This window comes from Mustela nivalis (assembly GCF_964662115.1).
Source record: "Mustela nivalis genome assembly, chromosome: 10".
In the NCBI taxonomy this organism is placed as follows: domain Eukaryota; kingdom Metazoa; phylum Chordata; class Mammalia; order Carnivora; family Mustelidae; genus Mustela; species Mustela nivalis.
In genome coordinates, this window is record NC_139029.1 from 14,008,545 (window position 1) to 14,026,238 (window position 17,694).

The following is a 17,694-nucleotide window of genomic DNA, read 5'->3' on the forward strand; positions in this document are numbered from 1 at the left end:
AAAAATTATCATCATTACAGAATATGGAGTTCTCTGTTCAAATGCTTCTATATTCAACTCAAGGGCTTACCTAAATTGACTGCTCAATCAATTGTAGAATACTATCACTTTTTCCCACATTCAAATAAATATACCACAGGGGTAGTATAATGGCACTTTTGTGGCAACTTATTTGAGATAAGAACTTCAGATTGAGAGTTAAAATATGTATAAATATGAAAAGAGGGGTGCCCCAGTGTCTCAGTCAGTGAAGCATCCGACTCCTGATTTCAGCTCAGGTCATGATCAGGGTTGTGAGAGCAAGCCCCAGACCGGACTCTGCACTGGGTGTGGAGCCTGCTTAAGATTCTCCCTTTCCTTCTCCCTCTCTTAAAAAAAAGAAAGGAAGAAAGAAAAAGAAATCGTAGACTTTAATTAAAGGTCCTACTTTATCCTTAGCCTTCAATAACAAAGAATGAAAAGGAGCACACGGCACCAAAAAGCTCTGTGAAGAGTTTATTTCATTCAAAGTTTTAGAAAAAAAGTACAAAAATCTTTGGAGTTGCAAAAACACAGACACAGAGAAATAGTCATGATTTCAGTTACTGACATAGAGAAAATACTACATATTTTACTTTATTATAGTACAAATACTTTCCATAAATGAAAATATGTATCTCAAGGAACAGAAGTGTTAGTATGCACAAAAAAGAAAAGGAAAAAAAAGAGAAAAAGAAAAACAAAAACAAAAAGGCTCTGGGTATAGTTTTGGGGTCTAATATTGGGTAAAGATATACTCATATGCCCTTTTAGTTTAACATTTCATATTTCAATAAAGGGAATATAATTCATACAGTTGCCCATAATTCAACACCTGGCAGTTAAGTGCATGGGCTCTGGGGCTGGAGTGCTTGGATTTACACACTGCCTGTTTTCTATTCATTAGCTGGCCAATAGTGAGCAAATCATTTACAACCTCTCTAGGCCTTAGGAAAAAGGCTACACTCAGCACAGTGCTGGCCCACAGGGAACACTCAATCAGTGCTGACATGTCTAGTGGAAGAAATAGTTTTACAGAGCTCAAACTGTGGTAGAGACTTCTTACCTTTCTGTTTCTGGATTTCTGAGGTGTTTTTCTTGATTTTTGGACCACAATAAAACTCCCAGAAGCACCTTTTCCTTTTACCTAAGGTAAAGTAATTACAGTTGCAATAATCAATATTTTTAAGTTACTCTGTTATTAATATTTATAACTTTATACTACCCAAAGTACAGGGCATGGTACTATAAGAACTAATGTACAGTACTGCTCAACCCTTCAGAGAAAAAAGAACAATGGACAGACTGAAAGACTTGGGATTGAATCCTTTTTATGGTTACCATCTAGCCATTTAGTATTGGACAACCCCCTAAAGTCTCTGAGCTTTTGTTTCCTCATTTACAAAACTGGGAAGAATGCTATTGTGATACCAGGTTAGATAGTCTATGAGCTTTCCACCCCCCAAAAAATTACTATGAAAGAAGGGACAATCTTGGGGCATCTGGGTGGCTCAGTGGATTAAGCCTCTGCCTTCAACTCAGGTCATGGTCCCAGGGTCCTGGGATCGAGCCCTGCATCGGACTCTCTGCTCAGTGAGGAGCCTGCTTCCCCACCCCTCTCTGCCTGCGCTCGGCCTACTTGTGATCTCTGTCAAATAAATAAATAAAATCTTTTAAAAAAGGGAGGGGCGGACAATCTCTTAGGGATAATAAGAAAATCTCTATCTTGAAAGGAAGATCATTCCTTGGCAAAAGTTTACAGCCTGCTGATCTCAAACTACAGTGCTTCCCAGATCGCCCATTAGTGATTATTACTGCACATGGGAATAGTTATCTGATTAATTCTTAGCCACCCCATATGGTATGTGTAAGTCTTACCACATATTTCCACAGTTTACAAAGCACTTTCATAGAACTTTAAAGCTGATTGGCACTAACCTGAGTCCTCCACACCTTAGCTTTATTTGTGCTACTATGAATGTAGCAATCAAGCTGAAATGCTTTCAGCCTATAAACTGTTGTTTAAGCATCAAACTGAGGTCAGCCTACGAGGCAAGAATAGGTCATAAACTATATTTCATAAAAAAAAAAAAAAAAACCACAAAAAAAAACCCACCACAAAGCCAGCTCATAAACTGTGCTGACATATGCTATGGTAGAGGACAAGTGTTTGGTTCTAATTACATTGGTTAGATAATACCTTTTAATCAGTGACTGTTTTGAAGGCCATACAATTATCGTTATACAACATTCTGAGAAAGCTGTAACATTAGCTCCACAGCAGGAATCTGTTTTACTCACTGATGGGCCGCTAAGAACCCGGCACACAGGAACAATATATATTTGTGGAATAAAGTAGTTCTTGAAAGTTCCTAATCACAATGTAAATGCCTGAGTGGCACAGAATTCTGTATTAATCAAACTGCGCAGAAAGGTGTAAGAAAGGCAACACGACTCATGGAATGCAGTTAACTAGGTCCTCTGACCATTTCTGCCACTACCATCGGATTGTGATTATTGGACCTATGAAGAGGATTTAAGATAAAGTCCATTCCAACTTTAAATTTTTATGATTCTAAGCAGTATTTTTATGTACTATGCAAAATTACATAGATTTAGGCCTGAAATCAATATTGGTTTTAGACCAGTCTCAATTTACTCAGGCTTCTCTGAGCTCCTAACAAGCTTTAAAATTAAGTTAAAGTAAACCTATTTACAAATACATTAACAGTAACAAGTCTAGTTACATAACTTCGGCTTTAAAACTAACAAACACGGGGCAAGAATAATTCTTTTTTGCTGCTCCAAGAAAATGATTCTGTAATTCTAGCTCTCATCTTCAGTACTAGGTGATCTCAAGCATAAGTGGCCCCCAAAGAAAATCTAATTATGGGGCACCTGGGTGGCTCAGTGCTTCCCAGATCGCCCATTAGTGATTATTACTGCACATGGGAATAGTTATCTATTGGTCCTTGTATGCTTAAACATTGGTCTTTGTATGCTTAAAGCTCAATCCATAAAATGAACCAGATCTATAATCCTACAAGTAATAAAAATGTTATGTTTTCTTCATTTTAATGCTGGAGATCTGTCTTTTAAATGACCAGGTCATGATCTCAAGCCTTGTGTAGGGCTCTGTGCTCAGCATGGAGTCTGCTTAAGATTTTCTCCCTTCTGCACTCATGTGCTCGCTCTCTCTCACTCTGGCTCACTCTGCCCCTCCCTCCTCCCACCCCTAGCTCATGGACTGTAGCGTGCTCTCTAAAAAAAAATAGATAATTAAAATTTATAAAAGTACGAGGAGCACCAGATTACATCTATCATAATACATAATGTAATGTATCATAATTACACTATCATAATGCTTCTGCTCTCCAGAACAGTTAACTTATCAAAGGTAACCAGCACCCGTGATTCTGAAACCTTGTCTCAAATAATAAAAATAGGTAAAGTTTAAGCATTTCATCGTCATATTAATTTACAAAAGAGAACACAAAAACTCTAAATGTTGTGGACTTATAGTTAATACATGCTGAAATGATCTCATCCCCAATAATTGGTTAATACCTGCTTGATGACACCTCTATTTAATTCTCTTTTCAGTGCTTGTTTGAGGAGGTAGCCCCTTCTCTCCAACTCCAGAGAAGGGTACTTATGGATAATGTATTTTCGAATAGCAACAACTGATGCACCACTCTTCTGGAAGCATGCCTAGAAAACAGATTTACCAAACCATACACATTACTTTATACTAGCTGCTTTTCATTAGACAGAAAAACTGACACATTTTCAAAATAAATTATTTTGGAGGTGAACTTGACAAAGGATGATAAAAATGGCAGAAAGAAGGAGTAGTCTTTCAGGTAAATTCAGTTCATCGTGGCTGTTGAAAAATACAGAAATACAATCTTTTTGCAACAATAATTTTAACTTACTTCAAGACAAGCAAAGAGAAAATACAACATATGAACGATATTCTGTGTGTCAAGAAAGAACCTCTTCCCATTTTAATTCTATTCTATATTTAAAAGACAGATCTCCAGCATTAAAATGAAGAAAACATAACATTTTTATTACTTGTAGGATTATAGATCTGGTTCATTTTATGGAATGAGCTTTAAGCATACAAAGACCAATGTTTCTCTGTAGACTTTGTGTGAATGTCAGCAGAGAACATAAAGATAATCTGAATAAATGGCGTAAAACGGTTTACAGATGGAAAATCTTAAGAAGAGTTTTGGGTAACAGTGAGGGCATTCGGCTGCGACTTAAAATGCCCTCTTCTGTTTCCATCCAATTTATCTATATTCCATTTGAATAATGACCATGGAAGACTTACATAGGTCATTACGTCACGAAGGTGGCAAATTTTTTTCACATACTTTACATAAAGAGCATCTGTTACCAACCTAATCGGCTAGTACACCAATTTTGTGTTGCCGTTGTCTATAAACTAAATGTGTCAATTAATTCTCATTGCATAAAGACTTGGTTGAATGTTACTTTATAAACTTTGACAATAAAGAAAAATTGTACAACATAAAACAAAGTTGTGTTAATATGGTTCACCTACTTCAAGTATCTTTGATCTATTACAACCCATTAAAGTTTACTCCTAATCTTTTAAGAAAATACAAAGAAAATCAAGCAGAAAAGAACTCTCTAATGCTAAAACAATTCATGCTGCACCACCCAAACTAACAGAGATGGAAGTAGACATCAGGACTCCTATTTATTCACAAAATGGTATCAGTGGTCTGAAATCATGATTTGTTACATTGCATAGAACACACATACACACACATAGCCTCATTTGTACAAATATGTGCAGATTCAAACTATTCTTCAGGCCTAATTATATTGTTCTTTTTGTTTCACTCCTTTAAAATTTTAGTCCCTTCTCCAACCTCATTGTAACTCTGCTCTTCAAAATCTAGGCTGAGAGGTCATGAAGTGAATGAAATCCTGGAAGAAAGGATATACAGAGAAAAGAGATCTCACTACAGTCAAGCTATCTAGACCAAGAAAGTTTTAAGGAGTTGAGAGCCCTCTTAAAAGAGTACAGGGAGAGGTCTGAAGGCTAACCCTTTCCCAGTTCATGTGTCATTCTCAAATTCTGAGAATGACCACAAGGCTCCTCTTTCCTCTGTATACCACTGCTGATTACACTGGTTTTTATCCCTAATTTTGACTGAGATCTTAGCAACAAGGTCCCTAAAATGAGGGCATTTTGTTAATTTGGATGATGAGATGGTAAGAGGAACTAGTGAGATTATCATCTCATCATGCAAAATTAGCAAGGTAAGCATAACCAGAAAAACTTAAACAGAAAAGGCAAGGTCAGATTAGAAGAAAACCTTAAAAATTAAAATAAGCAAGCTATTATTGGTAAACTAATGGGAGTCAGTGGATTACAGCAAAGTTATAAAACTGTGCAAAGAGAATTTCTGGTGATGAAGCAAAGTAGTAAGGTTTTTAAGAGGGTTTCTTAGAGCCCAGGTGAGCTAGCTATTACCAGTATTAGACACTCAGCTTTGAATTGGACCTAAAGAAAGTGTATCTTTTTAAAATAAAAATCCTCTATGCTACTCAGTTACTCTCAGTCAGAATCAGACTTCTTAAGGGCAAAGATGACCCTGTTTGTTTTCTTCTCTGCTATATCCTTAGCAGGATTACAGATACACAGAAGTTAGTCCTTAAATATGTTTGTCGAATGAATTAACAAGTTCGGCCGCCAAATAAATAGTATATTTAACCATTAAACTGGGGAGAAAAAAAATCTATATTTAACCAAAACACTCAAGTTAAAAATATTTGCTCTCATAAATTTGAATTAAAAAATTAACAGTGCTCACCAAATGTGATTTTCTTAAAAAACAAAAATAAAATATGAACTTCACAATGGCTTTCTTCTATTTAAGTATCTTTAAGGAAGCAGAACAAGATTTCTCATGTCTGGACAGGAATATGCCATTTTCAAATAACCCAAAGACGAACAAAATAAATCTAAGATGAACTGCTTGTAATAAAAACTTGCCTTAATGGCCTCAGTTAGGATTGCATCCATCTTGGGACGTGGGGAGGAAGCCATCGGTGTTTGTTTCTGGGCCCTGGCTAGCTGGCTGGCAGAAAGGGTAGCCCAGGAAGGTATTGTTTTTTTCACTTTCTTCTCCTTTTCTTTAGACTGATCTTTTTCACTTTAAAACAAAGAATTGTTATTATGCAAAGTAAACTGCAGAAGGAGGTATAAAATCAGAAAGAAGAATAGACAAAGGAAGGATAAAAATTAATGTTTTATTTCCACACTAAAGTGATACATAAAATGAGCAAAATTTTCACAAAATAAAAGTTTTAAAAAGTTTTTTTTTTTAAAAATTGGATACTATAAATGAACAAAAAGGTGTTTTCTCTTAGTTGTAGAGGTCAGATAAATTAGCACTATGATGGTCCAGCACACTAAAGAAATTAGAATTTTAAAACATATTCTAACTACAACAGCTGTCATTTAGCACAGCGGAAAAAGAATTCAAGCTCTGAAGTTGGAAGACTTGGGTTTGGGTTTTTGCTCTAACATTTACTAGCTATATGACCTTGGCAGGTGACCCGAGTCTCAGCATCCTCAGCTGTAAAATAGTAATATAAGGCCAAATATTTTACAAGTTTGTTGCAAGAATTATATTTGTAAATACAATTTTGTGAGCATAAAGCATTACACAAATTGTATTCTAAAAATAATAATAGCACTCCATGCTCCTAAAATACAGGGTAGCTGCTAAAAATTCCAGAGAACTTAAGCCTATGAAGAATTCCCTGAGGACTACACCCAGAAAGTGCAGTTATTCCTAAGTTATTCATTCATTTAAAAAGCAATTCCTAACAATTCTGACCAACTATGAAAAGAACAGAACAAGACCAGCTGTCCTGCAAACAAACAAAAAATCAAAAACAAAAAAACCCACTTTAAATTAAAAAACCATTACTGGGGGTGCCTGGGTGGCTCTGCCAGTAAGTGGCTGCTTTTGGCTCAGGTCATGATCTCGGGGTCCTGGGATGGAGCTCTTGTTCTTCGCCCTCTGCCCCTCCCCCTCTTGTGTGCACATGCGCTCTCTCAAATAAATAATAAAATCTTAAAAAAAAAAAAAGATAAAAAAGAAATGCCACCACATTGCACAGATTATCAGTAGCAAATTTCACTTTCAGATTCTCAATGTCACCCTCCAACTGATGACTACGTCATCAAACATACACAGAGTTTTAGGTGACTCTGGCAATAGCTGGTACAGACTAATGTTTTCTTACAGAAGCATATAAAAACAACTCACAGAGGCAGAGGCAGGAATAAAATGGTGAAGTGTTTCCCAGGTCAGATTTTTAGAGTCATGTTTCATTTCTTATTGAAATTATGTCAATGATTAAAATATCAGACACTCCCACAATGAATTCTAAGCAAAAGAAATTCCAAAGGCAAGAGCAATGAATTTTGAGTTACTCAAACCACTATCACGATAACTACTACAAACTCTAATAGGCCATACATACAACTACACAACAAACCTATTTCAAACAGTATTCTAAAAAGTAAGTCCAAGTTTATATCTATCATAAACCAATGTTATAATGCCTTAAACAATCTGATCTACAGTCCTTTTACACAGTCTTCAATTACTATAAATAGCAAGAATGCATGACTCCTTACTCCTTTTTGGTTTCCTCTGAAGACTTGTTCTCCTCCTTCTCTTCATTCTCAGGCTCTCCCTTTGGCTGCTCCGTCTCACTAGATGTAGCAGGTGGAGTTTCATTCTCTTGTTCTTCTACAGTAGAGACAGATTCCTCTGAACTTACGTCTGGTTCTAAAAAATCAGGTGAGCAGAATTGGATCAAGTAGATATATTAGAGACTGAGTCAATAAAAGGGCAAAAGTCTTATTAAACAGAAAATCCAAATGCTCCAACTGACAGATGTATTCTAAAACAAACAAATGACAATCAGTTGCTGTTTTCTTTTCTTCTTTAGGTCACTCAAACTGCCTATTCAATGGATTGTTTATCCAGACCAGTAGGTGAGAAAAGGAGATGGACTAGGCAATTTGAGATTATCTCAAATCAAATCTCTTGCCCACAATATGCAATATTAATGATAAGATTCATAATTAAGAAATTAGCTATTTCAGAATTTAACAGACAAATCTTAGGAAGGGAATGAGTAACAGAAAATTAACACCTACTTTCCAGTTTAAAGGACTGGGACAAGAGCAGAAATCCGAGAGGGGGAATAGTGAGGTCTGCAGTTGCTAATTTGCATTTCTCTTTGACCAGTTACTACAAAATACAGTATGCCAGATATGGTTAAGTAGGGACTTCAAAGAAAAGGACTCTCCAGTGGCAAAACTTGGGAAAAAAAAAAAAAAAAGTATAGGCTTGAAGAGTTTGGTCACTTAATGGAGTGCCTGGGTGGCTCAGTCAGTTGAATGGCTGCCTTCAGCTCAGGTCATGATCCCAGGGTCCTGGGATCAAGCCCTGCATCCGGCTCCCTGCTTAGAGGAGAGCCTACTTCTCCCTCTCCCTCTGCCTGCTGCTCTGCCTACTTGTGCGCGCGCTCTCTGTCAAATAAATAAATAAAATCTTTTAAAAAAAGAGTTTGGTCTTTTAAATTATGTGAACAAATTACTATCATGATGAAAACTTCTAAGAAAACAACAACAAAAAAAGCCACTTCCTTCTTATAACCAAAACATATATACAGTTCTAAAGGAACTTCTAATTTTTGACAAATTAAAATTCTAAACCATGAATTTCAGGACAGTCAACTATCATTTGTTGATCTCATCCTAGTTATGCCCTTCAGCCAGACTTGCATATTAGCTGAAAATCCTCCCATATACGTTTAGCCAAAATTGAGGTTTTAGAGTCAGACACACCTGGATTCAAGTTCAGCCCTTACAACTTTCTAGCTTGCTATCTTAGGGCAAGTTCTTTGATGTCTCCAAGTTTCAGTAATCGTACATCAGATCTATCATGGGTATTGCATACAGTGCTTTGTATGTTCACGTGCACTATGTGGGTGATTCCCACTCTCCTTTGGCCTCTCCTGCTGGTTCGAGAACTATTTTGCAAAGTATTAAAGCTAGAACTTCATTATAACAATGGTATCTGTCGCCTCAGATAATAACTGTAAAATGTATTTTTTAAATCATATCTTTTATTACCCCTCACCCCACCGATTTAACTCCTGCGAGCGTTAAGAACTTACTAGTAGTTAGTCATTATGCTTATTTATACATTGTCTTATTCTAAAAAGGACGAAAAAAACTGTTTACTGGGTTTTACTCTAAGAGTAGAGCTATAAATTCAATTTCACATTATCTTCTCAAGAATAACGCTTAGGGGCACCTGGGTGGCTCAGTGGGTTAAAGCCTCTGCCTTCGGCTCAGGTCATGATCCCAGGGTCCTGGGATCAAGTCCCACAGTGGGCTGGCTCTCTGCTCGTGAGGGAGCCTGCTTCCTCCCCTCTCTCTCTCTGCCTGCCTCTCTGCCTACTTGCGATCTCTGTCAAGTAAATAAATAAAATCTTAAAAAAAAAAAAAAAAAAAAAAGAATAACTGCTTAACAGTTGATGGATTAATAAACGTGCAGTAAACGCAACAGACACTAACTACACAGTATGTATAAGACACTGTTTCTAACTCAATAAACTATTGTGTCTGTCTCTGTGAAATACAGGATTTATAAAATTTAAAATATGAGTGAAATCCTATTATTTTTACATACAAAATACTGTAATGGGGGATTACACACAGAACTTGTGAAGTGAATACGGACCCTTTCTAAATTCCTGGTTGACTTCTCCAATACCTAAACTCTCCGCAGGTATTCTGAAACTTATGCGATTAGTGATTTAGTGGCTTTTAGCTGACTGTCGTTAAGCAAATGTGGCTTAAGATGGGCCATCAAGTGTAGTTCAGGACAAAATAACCAATTTCACCTCACCAGCACCTCTCCTTTTTCATTCACTGATTCCTGTGTCTCCTAAGTGCCTCAGGCTATTCATCTGGATCATCTTTTAACAGTCATTTTGAAACAAAACCCAGCTTCAGCTGGAAAAAGAGTATACTCCTGCTGCAGTGAGGTATAAAGGCAACAGCGTACACATATTTTTTATTCCCAATCTATGCTGGTCAGCAAATATTTAGTTCTAATAGCCACAAAAGGGACAGCACCATGTGCTCATCCCTGGCAAACCAAAGCTGAAAGGCAAGGGAGAAAGGGTAAAAGGATAAGGAAAAGAAGAAAGTCACAAGAAGAAAAACAAGGAAAAGGAGAAGAGGTGATTAGAGATGCCATAAAGGAGCACTATTACCCAGTTTGATGGATCTACATTTTTCTTGATTCATTATGTTTCCAACTATGTCTAGCCGATCTTCTCTCCACCAACGCCAAATACAAACCAATACTTTGATTGCCCATTTGCTCTTTTAAGGCCTCATGATGATTTCTGGGTGACACTGCACTGTCCATCCTGAAGGCTCAAGTCCCCCATTTCTCCACGGCCTTCATCACCACGACACGGTATGCCCAGAAGCCACTCTGATGGTTCCTGCTCTTGCCAACTATTTTCTTTTTAATTCCGAGAACCTGAAATTTTTGCCTTCTAAAAATCTTTAGAGAAGATGAAATTCTTACTTCACTCACTTTGGTCTGGAAACGACGTATCTATAGGTACCACTTCTCTCTTTCAATGTCCCCCCAAAACAGCCATGAAAAAAGAACAATTAAGTTCAAAGGAATTTATGGGATACTCCAAACTGGAGTAGAAACTTTTGCCATTTTAGGTTGTCTACTGCTTTACTTTACCTGGCTTTTCTTCCTCCCCTTCAGCAAGCTTGCTTTTGGGAGGAGTTTCCCGCGTAGAATTCACAGTTCGACGAATTGGCATGGTGCTATCTTCTACCTTCTAAGAAAAGAGACAGCCATAATCACACATGCATAAGAAAACTTCTCTATTTTTGCTTTCACAAGGGGCCTAACTGGGTGTCAGAAGATGTAGGAGAATTCTTCAAGTCGACTCCAGGATCTGATGCAAATTACTTTTAACAGGTTTTTTTGAAGTAATAAATATGGCTTTTAAGATGTACTTTACAAAATATTTTATTTTAGCTAGGATTTCAAATGGAAACAGGTAATTATACTTGATTTGGAATAAATTTAGAAGATTGGAGGTTTTCTCAGGAATTTGAGGGGAAAGGGAAGATGAAAAGAATTTTGTATGTTTGATCTTTTTTCAGATTCACACCCCAGAACTCCCCAAAGTAAGGAAAGGAACATGTACCAAGAAGGACCCAGCAGGGCCTGAAGTCAGGGACTGATCCAAGAGTGAGCTTCAAGAATGTGTCAGCCCCTACCTCACCTAACTTGTCCGCGTGGATCAGCTGAGCTCCTACTATAAGTGGGAGTGCCTTAGGATGGACGAGTTCACCTTGAGACGCATCAGTCGCCATTTAAAATAATTTCTAGGCCCGAGTACAGGTTACACTCTGAAGCCTCTGCTGTTAACCACAAGGATTTTTCCTAATGGTTTCAGTGTGAAGAGTCAACCTAAAGCACAGAAAAGACCTGGTGTGAAGATTAACACAAAACTAAACTAAATGTCTAAATTTAATACACATCCAAAGGGGAAAAAATTAACTATAAAACTTATAGGTAAGTGACAGATGACTTGATCAGTTATTCAGAAAGATAAAATCAACTATCACAATATAGACTATGTAAAGCAGCCACTAAGACAAATGCACAAGCCACAGCAGCTGTTGCACCTTCCACATGAACAAAGGCAACACAGACAAGAAAGCTTCTAAGGAACCTATCCCCAATCCCCTCCGGGTACCATCAGGAACTTAGAAAAGACAGAATAAGGAGACTAAGGAACAGTTTAGTCAAATGTTACTCAATACTGAAAAGAGAAGGTTTTTGTTGTTATTGTTCTCAAATGGACTAAGAAAATAATCTGCAATCTTGACTTCATCTCCATTAGATAAGCAATCCAAGGGAAAAAATCCTGCTGAAGACAATGTGATACTCTAAGAGCCTCCAGACCTAGAGAAGCAAATTTAGACTGTCACCTAGAGAACAGAAGTACACCTCCAAGACCTTATTTATTATTTTTAAAATAGCCAAACTAGCACAGAAGAACATAATTAAATATTCAAAGATAAAACCCATGTTTTGAGTGACCATGTAGTCACTCAAATTTACCTGATCATTAATACTCTCTGCCCTCAAAAAAAAAGTTCATCTGGGACTCAATGACATTTTACAACAAAAATCTCTACAAAATATAAGAAAACGATCATTTGAGTGTTTAGTATTTAGATCTTTATGCTAATGAACATTAACAAAGACTTGGGGAATAGCAGATCAGTCATTCAATCTCTACTTTAAGCTCTGGCCCTGTCTAGGAATTCAAGAGCTTTCTATTTGTCATGTAATAGTCCCAAGCTACAATAACTAGGATAAATCCAAAAAACCCAAACATAGAAAATCCTTTCACATTTACAGGGAAAAATCTTTTTTTTTTTTTTTTAGATTTTATTTACTCATTTGATAGACAGAGATCACAAGTAGGCAGAGAGGCAGGCAGAGAGAGAGAGAGGAGGAAGCAGACTCTCACTGAGCAGAGAGCCCGATGTGGGGCTCGATCCCAGGACCCTGAGATCATAACCTGCGCCGAAAGCAGGGGCTCAACCCTCTGAGCCACCCAGGCACCCCCCAGGGAAAAATCTTTTTATGGGAACCCCCAAGAGCAATGCCAGACTTGTGACTTGTCAATCAGCTGCAAGCAAAGGCAGCTGAAAGAATTCAAGATGCACTAAAACTTACTATCAAGAGTAAATTAGTAATATCCATGAATATTTTTAAAATTATCATGTTATAAAAACTACTTAAAATGTTCCTGTAGCAATTCACTTCAAAGAATTATAAAATACAGAAATAAGAATAATTGTTTTTTGGTCTGTGAAAAGACGGCCACACTGGGCTTAAGAACACTATTTAGGCTTGTGAAACCTCAAAGTCTATCTTGGAATAATCTGAATACAAAAACCTGCTCATTCATGCAACTAGCACTTACACAGTAATATGTTTTCTCGAACAACTAAAAAATAAATAAATAAATAAATAAATAAGCAAATCTGCTGCTGTCTTCACATGTGAACCCTACAGAGAATTAAACCACCACAATCAGGTTATTCTTGGTAAAGTGATATGCCTAATGAATTCATCTTTCTTAACCCACAATAACACTAGCTATGCTGAAAATGCTACTGTGAAGTCAACAAAAACCTTCAGAAGACTCTGTTCATAGAATATCCTAAAAAGAAAAGTTCTCCCTGCAAACACAATACTGAAAAAAGTATCAAACCTTTCCAGACTACTGTATTAATTACTCAAAACTAAAACAAATGAGTTAAAAGGGGAAGGGACATGCAAAGGAAGCTACTACTAATGCCAATGTGGTGAAACTAGTATCAGGGCAACAAGCACATGGTCCATAAAAAGATATTAGACATCATTAATCCAAGGACAAAAATCACAGTTTAAATTAGCTTGGGTAAGAAGCATGCTCAGATTGGAATTTAAAAAAAAATAAAAAAGTTGGTTTGCCCAACTTTCTGGCTCCATCTACCAAAAATATAAATCCTGACACTCTCCTGCTCAAAACCTTCCAATTACCATATCTCCCTATTTTACTAATCTTACCTCCTACTACTCCACCCATCACTCTACTCTTGACCCCAAACACAAAAACTTTCTTTTGGTCCAAGCACTGTGCTCTGCTCATCCCTGCCTCAGGATGTGTGCACCTGCTGTTCTCTTAAACTAGAACACTTTTTTCCTAAACACTTCAATCAGGTTTTTGCTTAATGTCACACCCCTCATCAGGAAGGCCTCCCATCCTCCCCATTCTTCAGGTTTCTCTAGCATTTAATACCAACTGAAATTCAAAATATGTGTTTACTTGTTTATTATCTCAAATGCACTGCAAGCACTACAACGTCTAGGACCTTTAATTCACACTGTATTTGCAGCACCTAGAACAGTGTCCAACACATAATGTGTTGGGACAAAATTTTGGGGAAAAAAGTTAAATGAACAATGCCATCTAATTAACTACTTATCACTATATTTAGTGTATGTGAATAACACTCCAAAAATGAAACCCAAAGTTATTTGGGGATAAATATTAAGAAATGTTTGCTTCAGAGGCACCAGGTTGGCTCAGTCCATAGAGAGTGCAACTCTTGATCTTGGGGTTGTGGGTTCGAACCCCACACTGGGGAAAAAGTTAACTTTAAAATAAAAATGTTTGCCTCAGCTCTGAATTTCCTTGGGAAGGGTCATGGAATTTAAAGCTTCAGTGTTTAATACTTTCTTTTTAATGGGCTGGATAATGAGTTACTTAACATGTTCAATGTTCATTATAGAGCTAATAAAACTGTATGAATGGTTAACTCACATTGCCTTATCATCACCATGTACCTATTAATTTAACTTTTTGTTGCTGCACTTTTGAATCAGACTTTTAGGCTACCATGTTTATTCCCCAGCAGAGATCTTATCTAGGTGGTTCACTGCTGCATACTTGGTGCCTAAGAATACACAAGGCACAGAATAGGTGCTCAACAAGTATTTGTTAAATGAAAGGATGATGAACAGATGAAAAAGTTTTCCAGCTAGGTTTCTTTATGTGCCAAAACCAATATGAGTTTACCTGTGGTTTATGTGGTCCTCCTATGGTCTCCAATCTGGGTTCTCCGCCCCCCCCCCCAAATGTTAGATTACACGAAGAGTTGCCTTTTTAAAAGGAAATTCTAAATTGTTTTTAATTTAATGCCAGAAATAGAAAGGGTCTGGAATTTCGGAGTTTTTATTTTTCTCTACGTTATGAGAAAGCAATAGAAAAATTAGTAGGAGGTTAACAATGTATTTCAGTTTACTGATATCCTTGAAGATATGCATTTTAGGGAATTACTACTATTTCATATTTTATCATAAAATGTGCAATAGGTTATAAATTACAAAATCACTAGTTATATGCACAGAATATATCAAACTGTTTGCAACCTTGTCTTTCACCGTTCTGACTTAACAGTAATGTCACAAAAAGTATGCCAGTAATTTGCCGGCAACTCCCACCCCCCCAACTTTTACACTTCAATAAAGCAGTATGTACCTAATTAGTGTCTACCTTGGGAATCTATGGTATGTATGGACACTTACATGGCCCCCCTGAAAGACAATCACAACGTTAACTGCCTAAATAGTTAAGATTTTCATTTATCTATGGACAGTTCAGAGTACTTCCTCCAATTTTCCGCCCTAAATCGCCCAAGTTAGTTTAAAAACTCGGCCAAACCAAAAACTAAACAAAACACAAAATAAACCTTTAAAATGTTACTTCTACTTTGAAACACAGTAAAATGAACTTTTCAGAAGAGCACTAAAAAATTTTAAAAAGGGGGGCGCCTGGTGACTCAGCGGGTTAAGCCTCTGCCTTCGGCTCAAGTCGTGATCTCAGGGTCCTGGAATCGAACCCCGCATCCAGCTCTCCGCTCAGCAGGGAGCCTGCTTTCCCCCCTCCTCTCTCTGCCTGCCTCTCTGCCTACTTGTGATCTGTCAAATAAATAAATAAATAAACCTTAAAAAAAAAATTTTTTTTAAAAAGCTCCAAGTAGCTGTATGCCCATGCCAGATAAAACAAAATCAAAGTATCTTCCAAAATAAAACCAGTCACATCTAATTTCACTCTAAGAAACGAGAGCTTCCTCCCATCAAGTCCCAGGCGAATTCCTGGACGTATTTCTAATTGGACTCTCGCCTTTCAGTGTAATGAAAAGTCAGGAGCATAATAAACAACAGAGAATTCTGAATTTGTACGCTGAGGAGGCAATCAAGTTCACCTTGTCCAATCCTCCGTGCAGAAGAGAATACTCCCCCCTCCCAAAGGCTAGGTGACCCGTTCTCGGTCACAGACCGTGGCCAATTCGGTATCAAGACTCAGATCTGAGGCTCTCACTTCAGCAAACCTGCCTCCAGCTCTTGACAAACGCCCACATTCACGAGTTCGACTTTTTAAATTAAAACCACACCTTCTAAGGCGCGGTGAGTTTCAAGCTCCGGGCATGCCAGACGGGAAAACGAAAGCTCAGGCCCGCATCGCAGGAGCGGCAGCGGTAGCGGCAGCTCGGAAACGCCCGCCCAGACAGCTGAGAGGCACACGGGGAACAGCGCAGCCGAGACAAAGAGGCAGGGAGCGGCCGGTGCGGGGCGCGAGCAGAGGCGGGGGAGCGCGGGGCCAAGAGGAAGGCAGCGCTGCGGAGGGCAGGAGGGCTCGGCGGCGGACACCGAGGAGCTGCGGCGCAGGCTCCGCGCGGTCGGCGGCTCCGGGCGCGTCAGTCGCGCCCGGGGATGCACGCGGCCGAGGCTGACGCCACAACCCCGGCAGCGGTCGCACGCGCGACACCAGAAACGGCGGACCGTGAGCACTAGCGCTCCGCGCACTCACCACTGGGAGCTCCGTAATGGCGGCGGCAGAGGCGGAGAAGCCGGGGGGCGGGCCCGCCGCAGCCAGTCACCGCCGCCGGCATCTTTCGAACCCGCTCGGAAAACCGCTGAGGGAGTGGGGCGGAGGGGGAGGGTAGGGCGGGGGCGGGGGCGGCGGCGGAGTCCGCCGCGGGCCTCGGGAGCATGCGCAAGGCCTCAGCCAATCGGAACGCAGCGGGAGGACGCTGGCGCAGGCGCGCTGGGACGCAGGGCCCTGGACCAGGGAAGAGCTACCCCCTCCTCCCCCCAGTCCAAACAAAACAAGGGCGGGAGCGCGCGCGCTGGAGGGCCCCGGAGGAGGCGTCAACGAGAGGGGCAGGGGGCTAGGTCGCAGGGGAGAGGGAAGGGAGGGCGGAGCGGCCGGGAAAGGCAGACAAAAGGCACCACCTCCGGGGACCCGAGCGCCCCGCCCCCTCCACTCTGGGAGCGGCGTCGGCGCCCCGGGTGAGCGGCCTCGGCCACTCGCCTTCAGGGTCCAGCGAGTCCGCGCCCACTCCCCGCCCGCCTGTTCCGTCCTGCGTTACCTCTGCGCTCCCCCCTTCCTGGCGCCCGCGTTCGGCACGGCCTCTCAGCGCCGCTCCCGCTGCCGCTCGTCGTCTCCGCCGCCGCTGTCCTCCAGGCCCAGCCGCCGCGCTCTGCCGCCCCGCCCCCCTGCCCGCGGTCCCGCGCGCGCGCGCACTCCCGTGTCGGCCCCGCCCCCGCGCGCGACCGCGACCGCGCCCCCAGCCCGCGGGAGTCGAGGGAACGCGCGCGACTTGCCTCCCCGGCCGGGTGCGCGAGAACGCGAGAGGGCGCTCGGAGGAGGGAGGACGCCCGGGAGGCGGCGGTGCGTCCGGCCACGCTTCTCCCGGGCACTGCCCGGTGGTGCCCGTTAGCTTGGGTGCGGTTTCGTTTTCCTCGAAGGAACCCTCTTTTCACTCCCTGGCCCTTTCACTACTCTTTAGTTGGCTCCCAGGTCGTAACCGGGTCTCCGCTTTGGAGCTCCGTCTGCCTTTAGAGGGGCTGGCATCTCCCTCTTCTCAATTCAGACGCCGCACAAGAACAAACTGCCTTTCTCTGATGACCATGAAAGAGTTGAGCA

General features: G+C 40.3%; 1 protein-coding gene across 11 annotated transcripts in view; it reads right to left on the bottom strand.

The window, feature by feature from the left end:
- HP1BP3 (heterochromatin protein 1 binding protein 3) overlaps positions 1-17,291 on the bottom strand; it is a 37,444-nt gene extending 20,153 nt beyond the window's left edge. For 2 of the 11 annotated variants that reach the window (XR_014299164.1, XM_082684612.1), the window contains exons 1-7: positions 17,138-17,291; positions 11,417-11,609; positions 10,869-10,968; positions 7,715-7,868; positions 6,056-6,215; positions 3,586-3,729; positions 1,085-1,165 (exon numbers count right to left, since the gene is read on the bottom strand). Coding sequence is in view for 10 of the 11 variants with exons in the window: in XM_082684612.1 (XP_082540738.1) it covers positions 1,085-1,165; positions 3,586-3,729; positions 6,056-6,215; positions 7,715-7,868; positions 10,869-10,968; positions 11,417-11,512 (735 nt within the window). In the remaining variant the exon portion in view is untranslated. Of the gene's footprint in view, positions 1-1,084; positions 1,166-3,585; positions 3,730-6,055; positions 6,216-7,714; positions 7,869-10,868; positions 10,969-11,343; positions 11,364-11,416; positions 11,610-14,781; positions 14,803-16,159; positions 16,682-17,137 lie in introns of those variants that run through there. The other 9 variants (XM_082684614.1, XM_082684619.1, XM_082684615.1 and 6 more) reach the window with 9 other exon arrangements.
- Between the last annotated feature and the right edge of the window lie 403 nt (positions 17,292-17,694).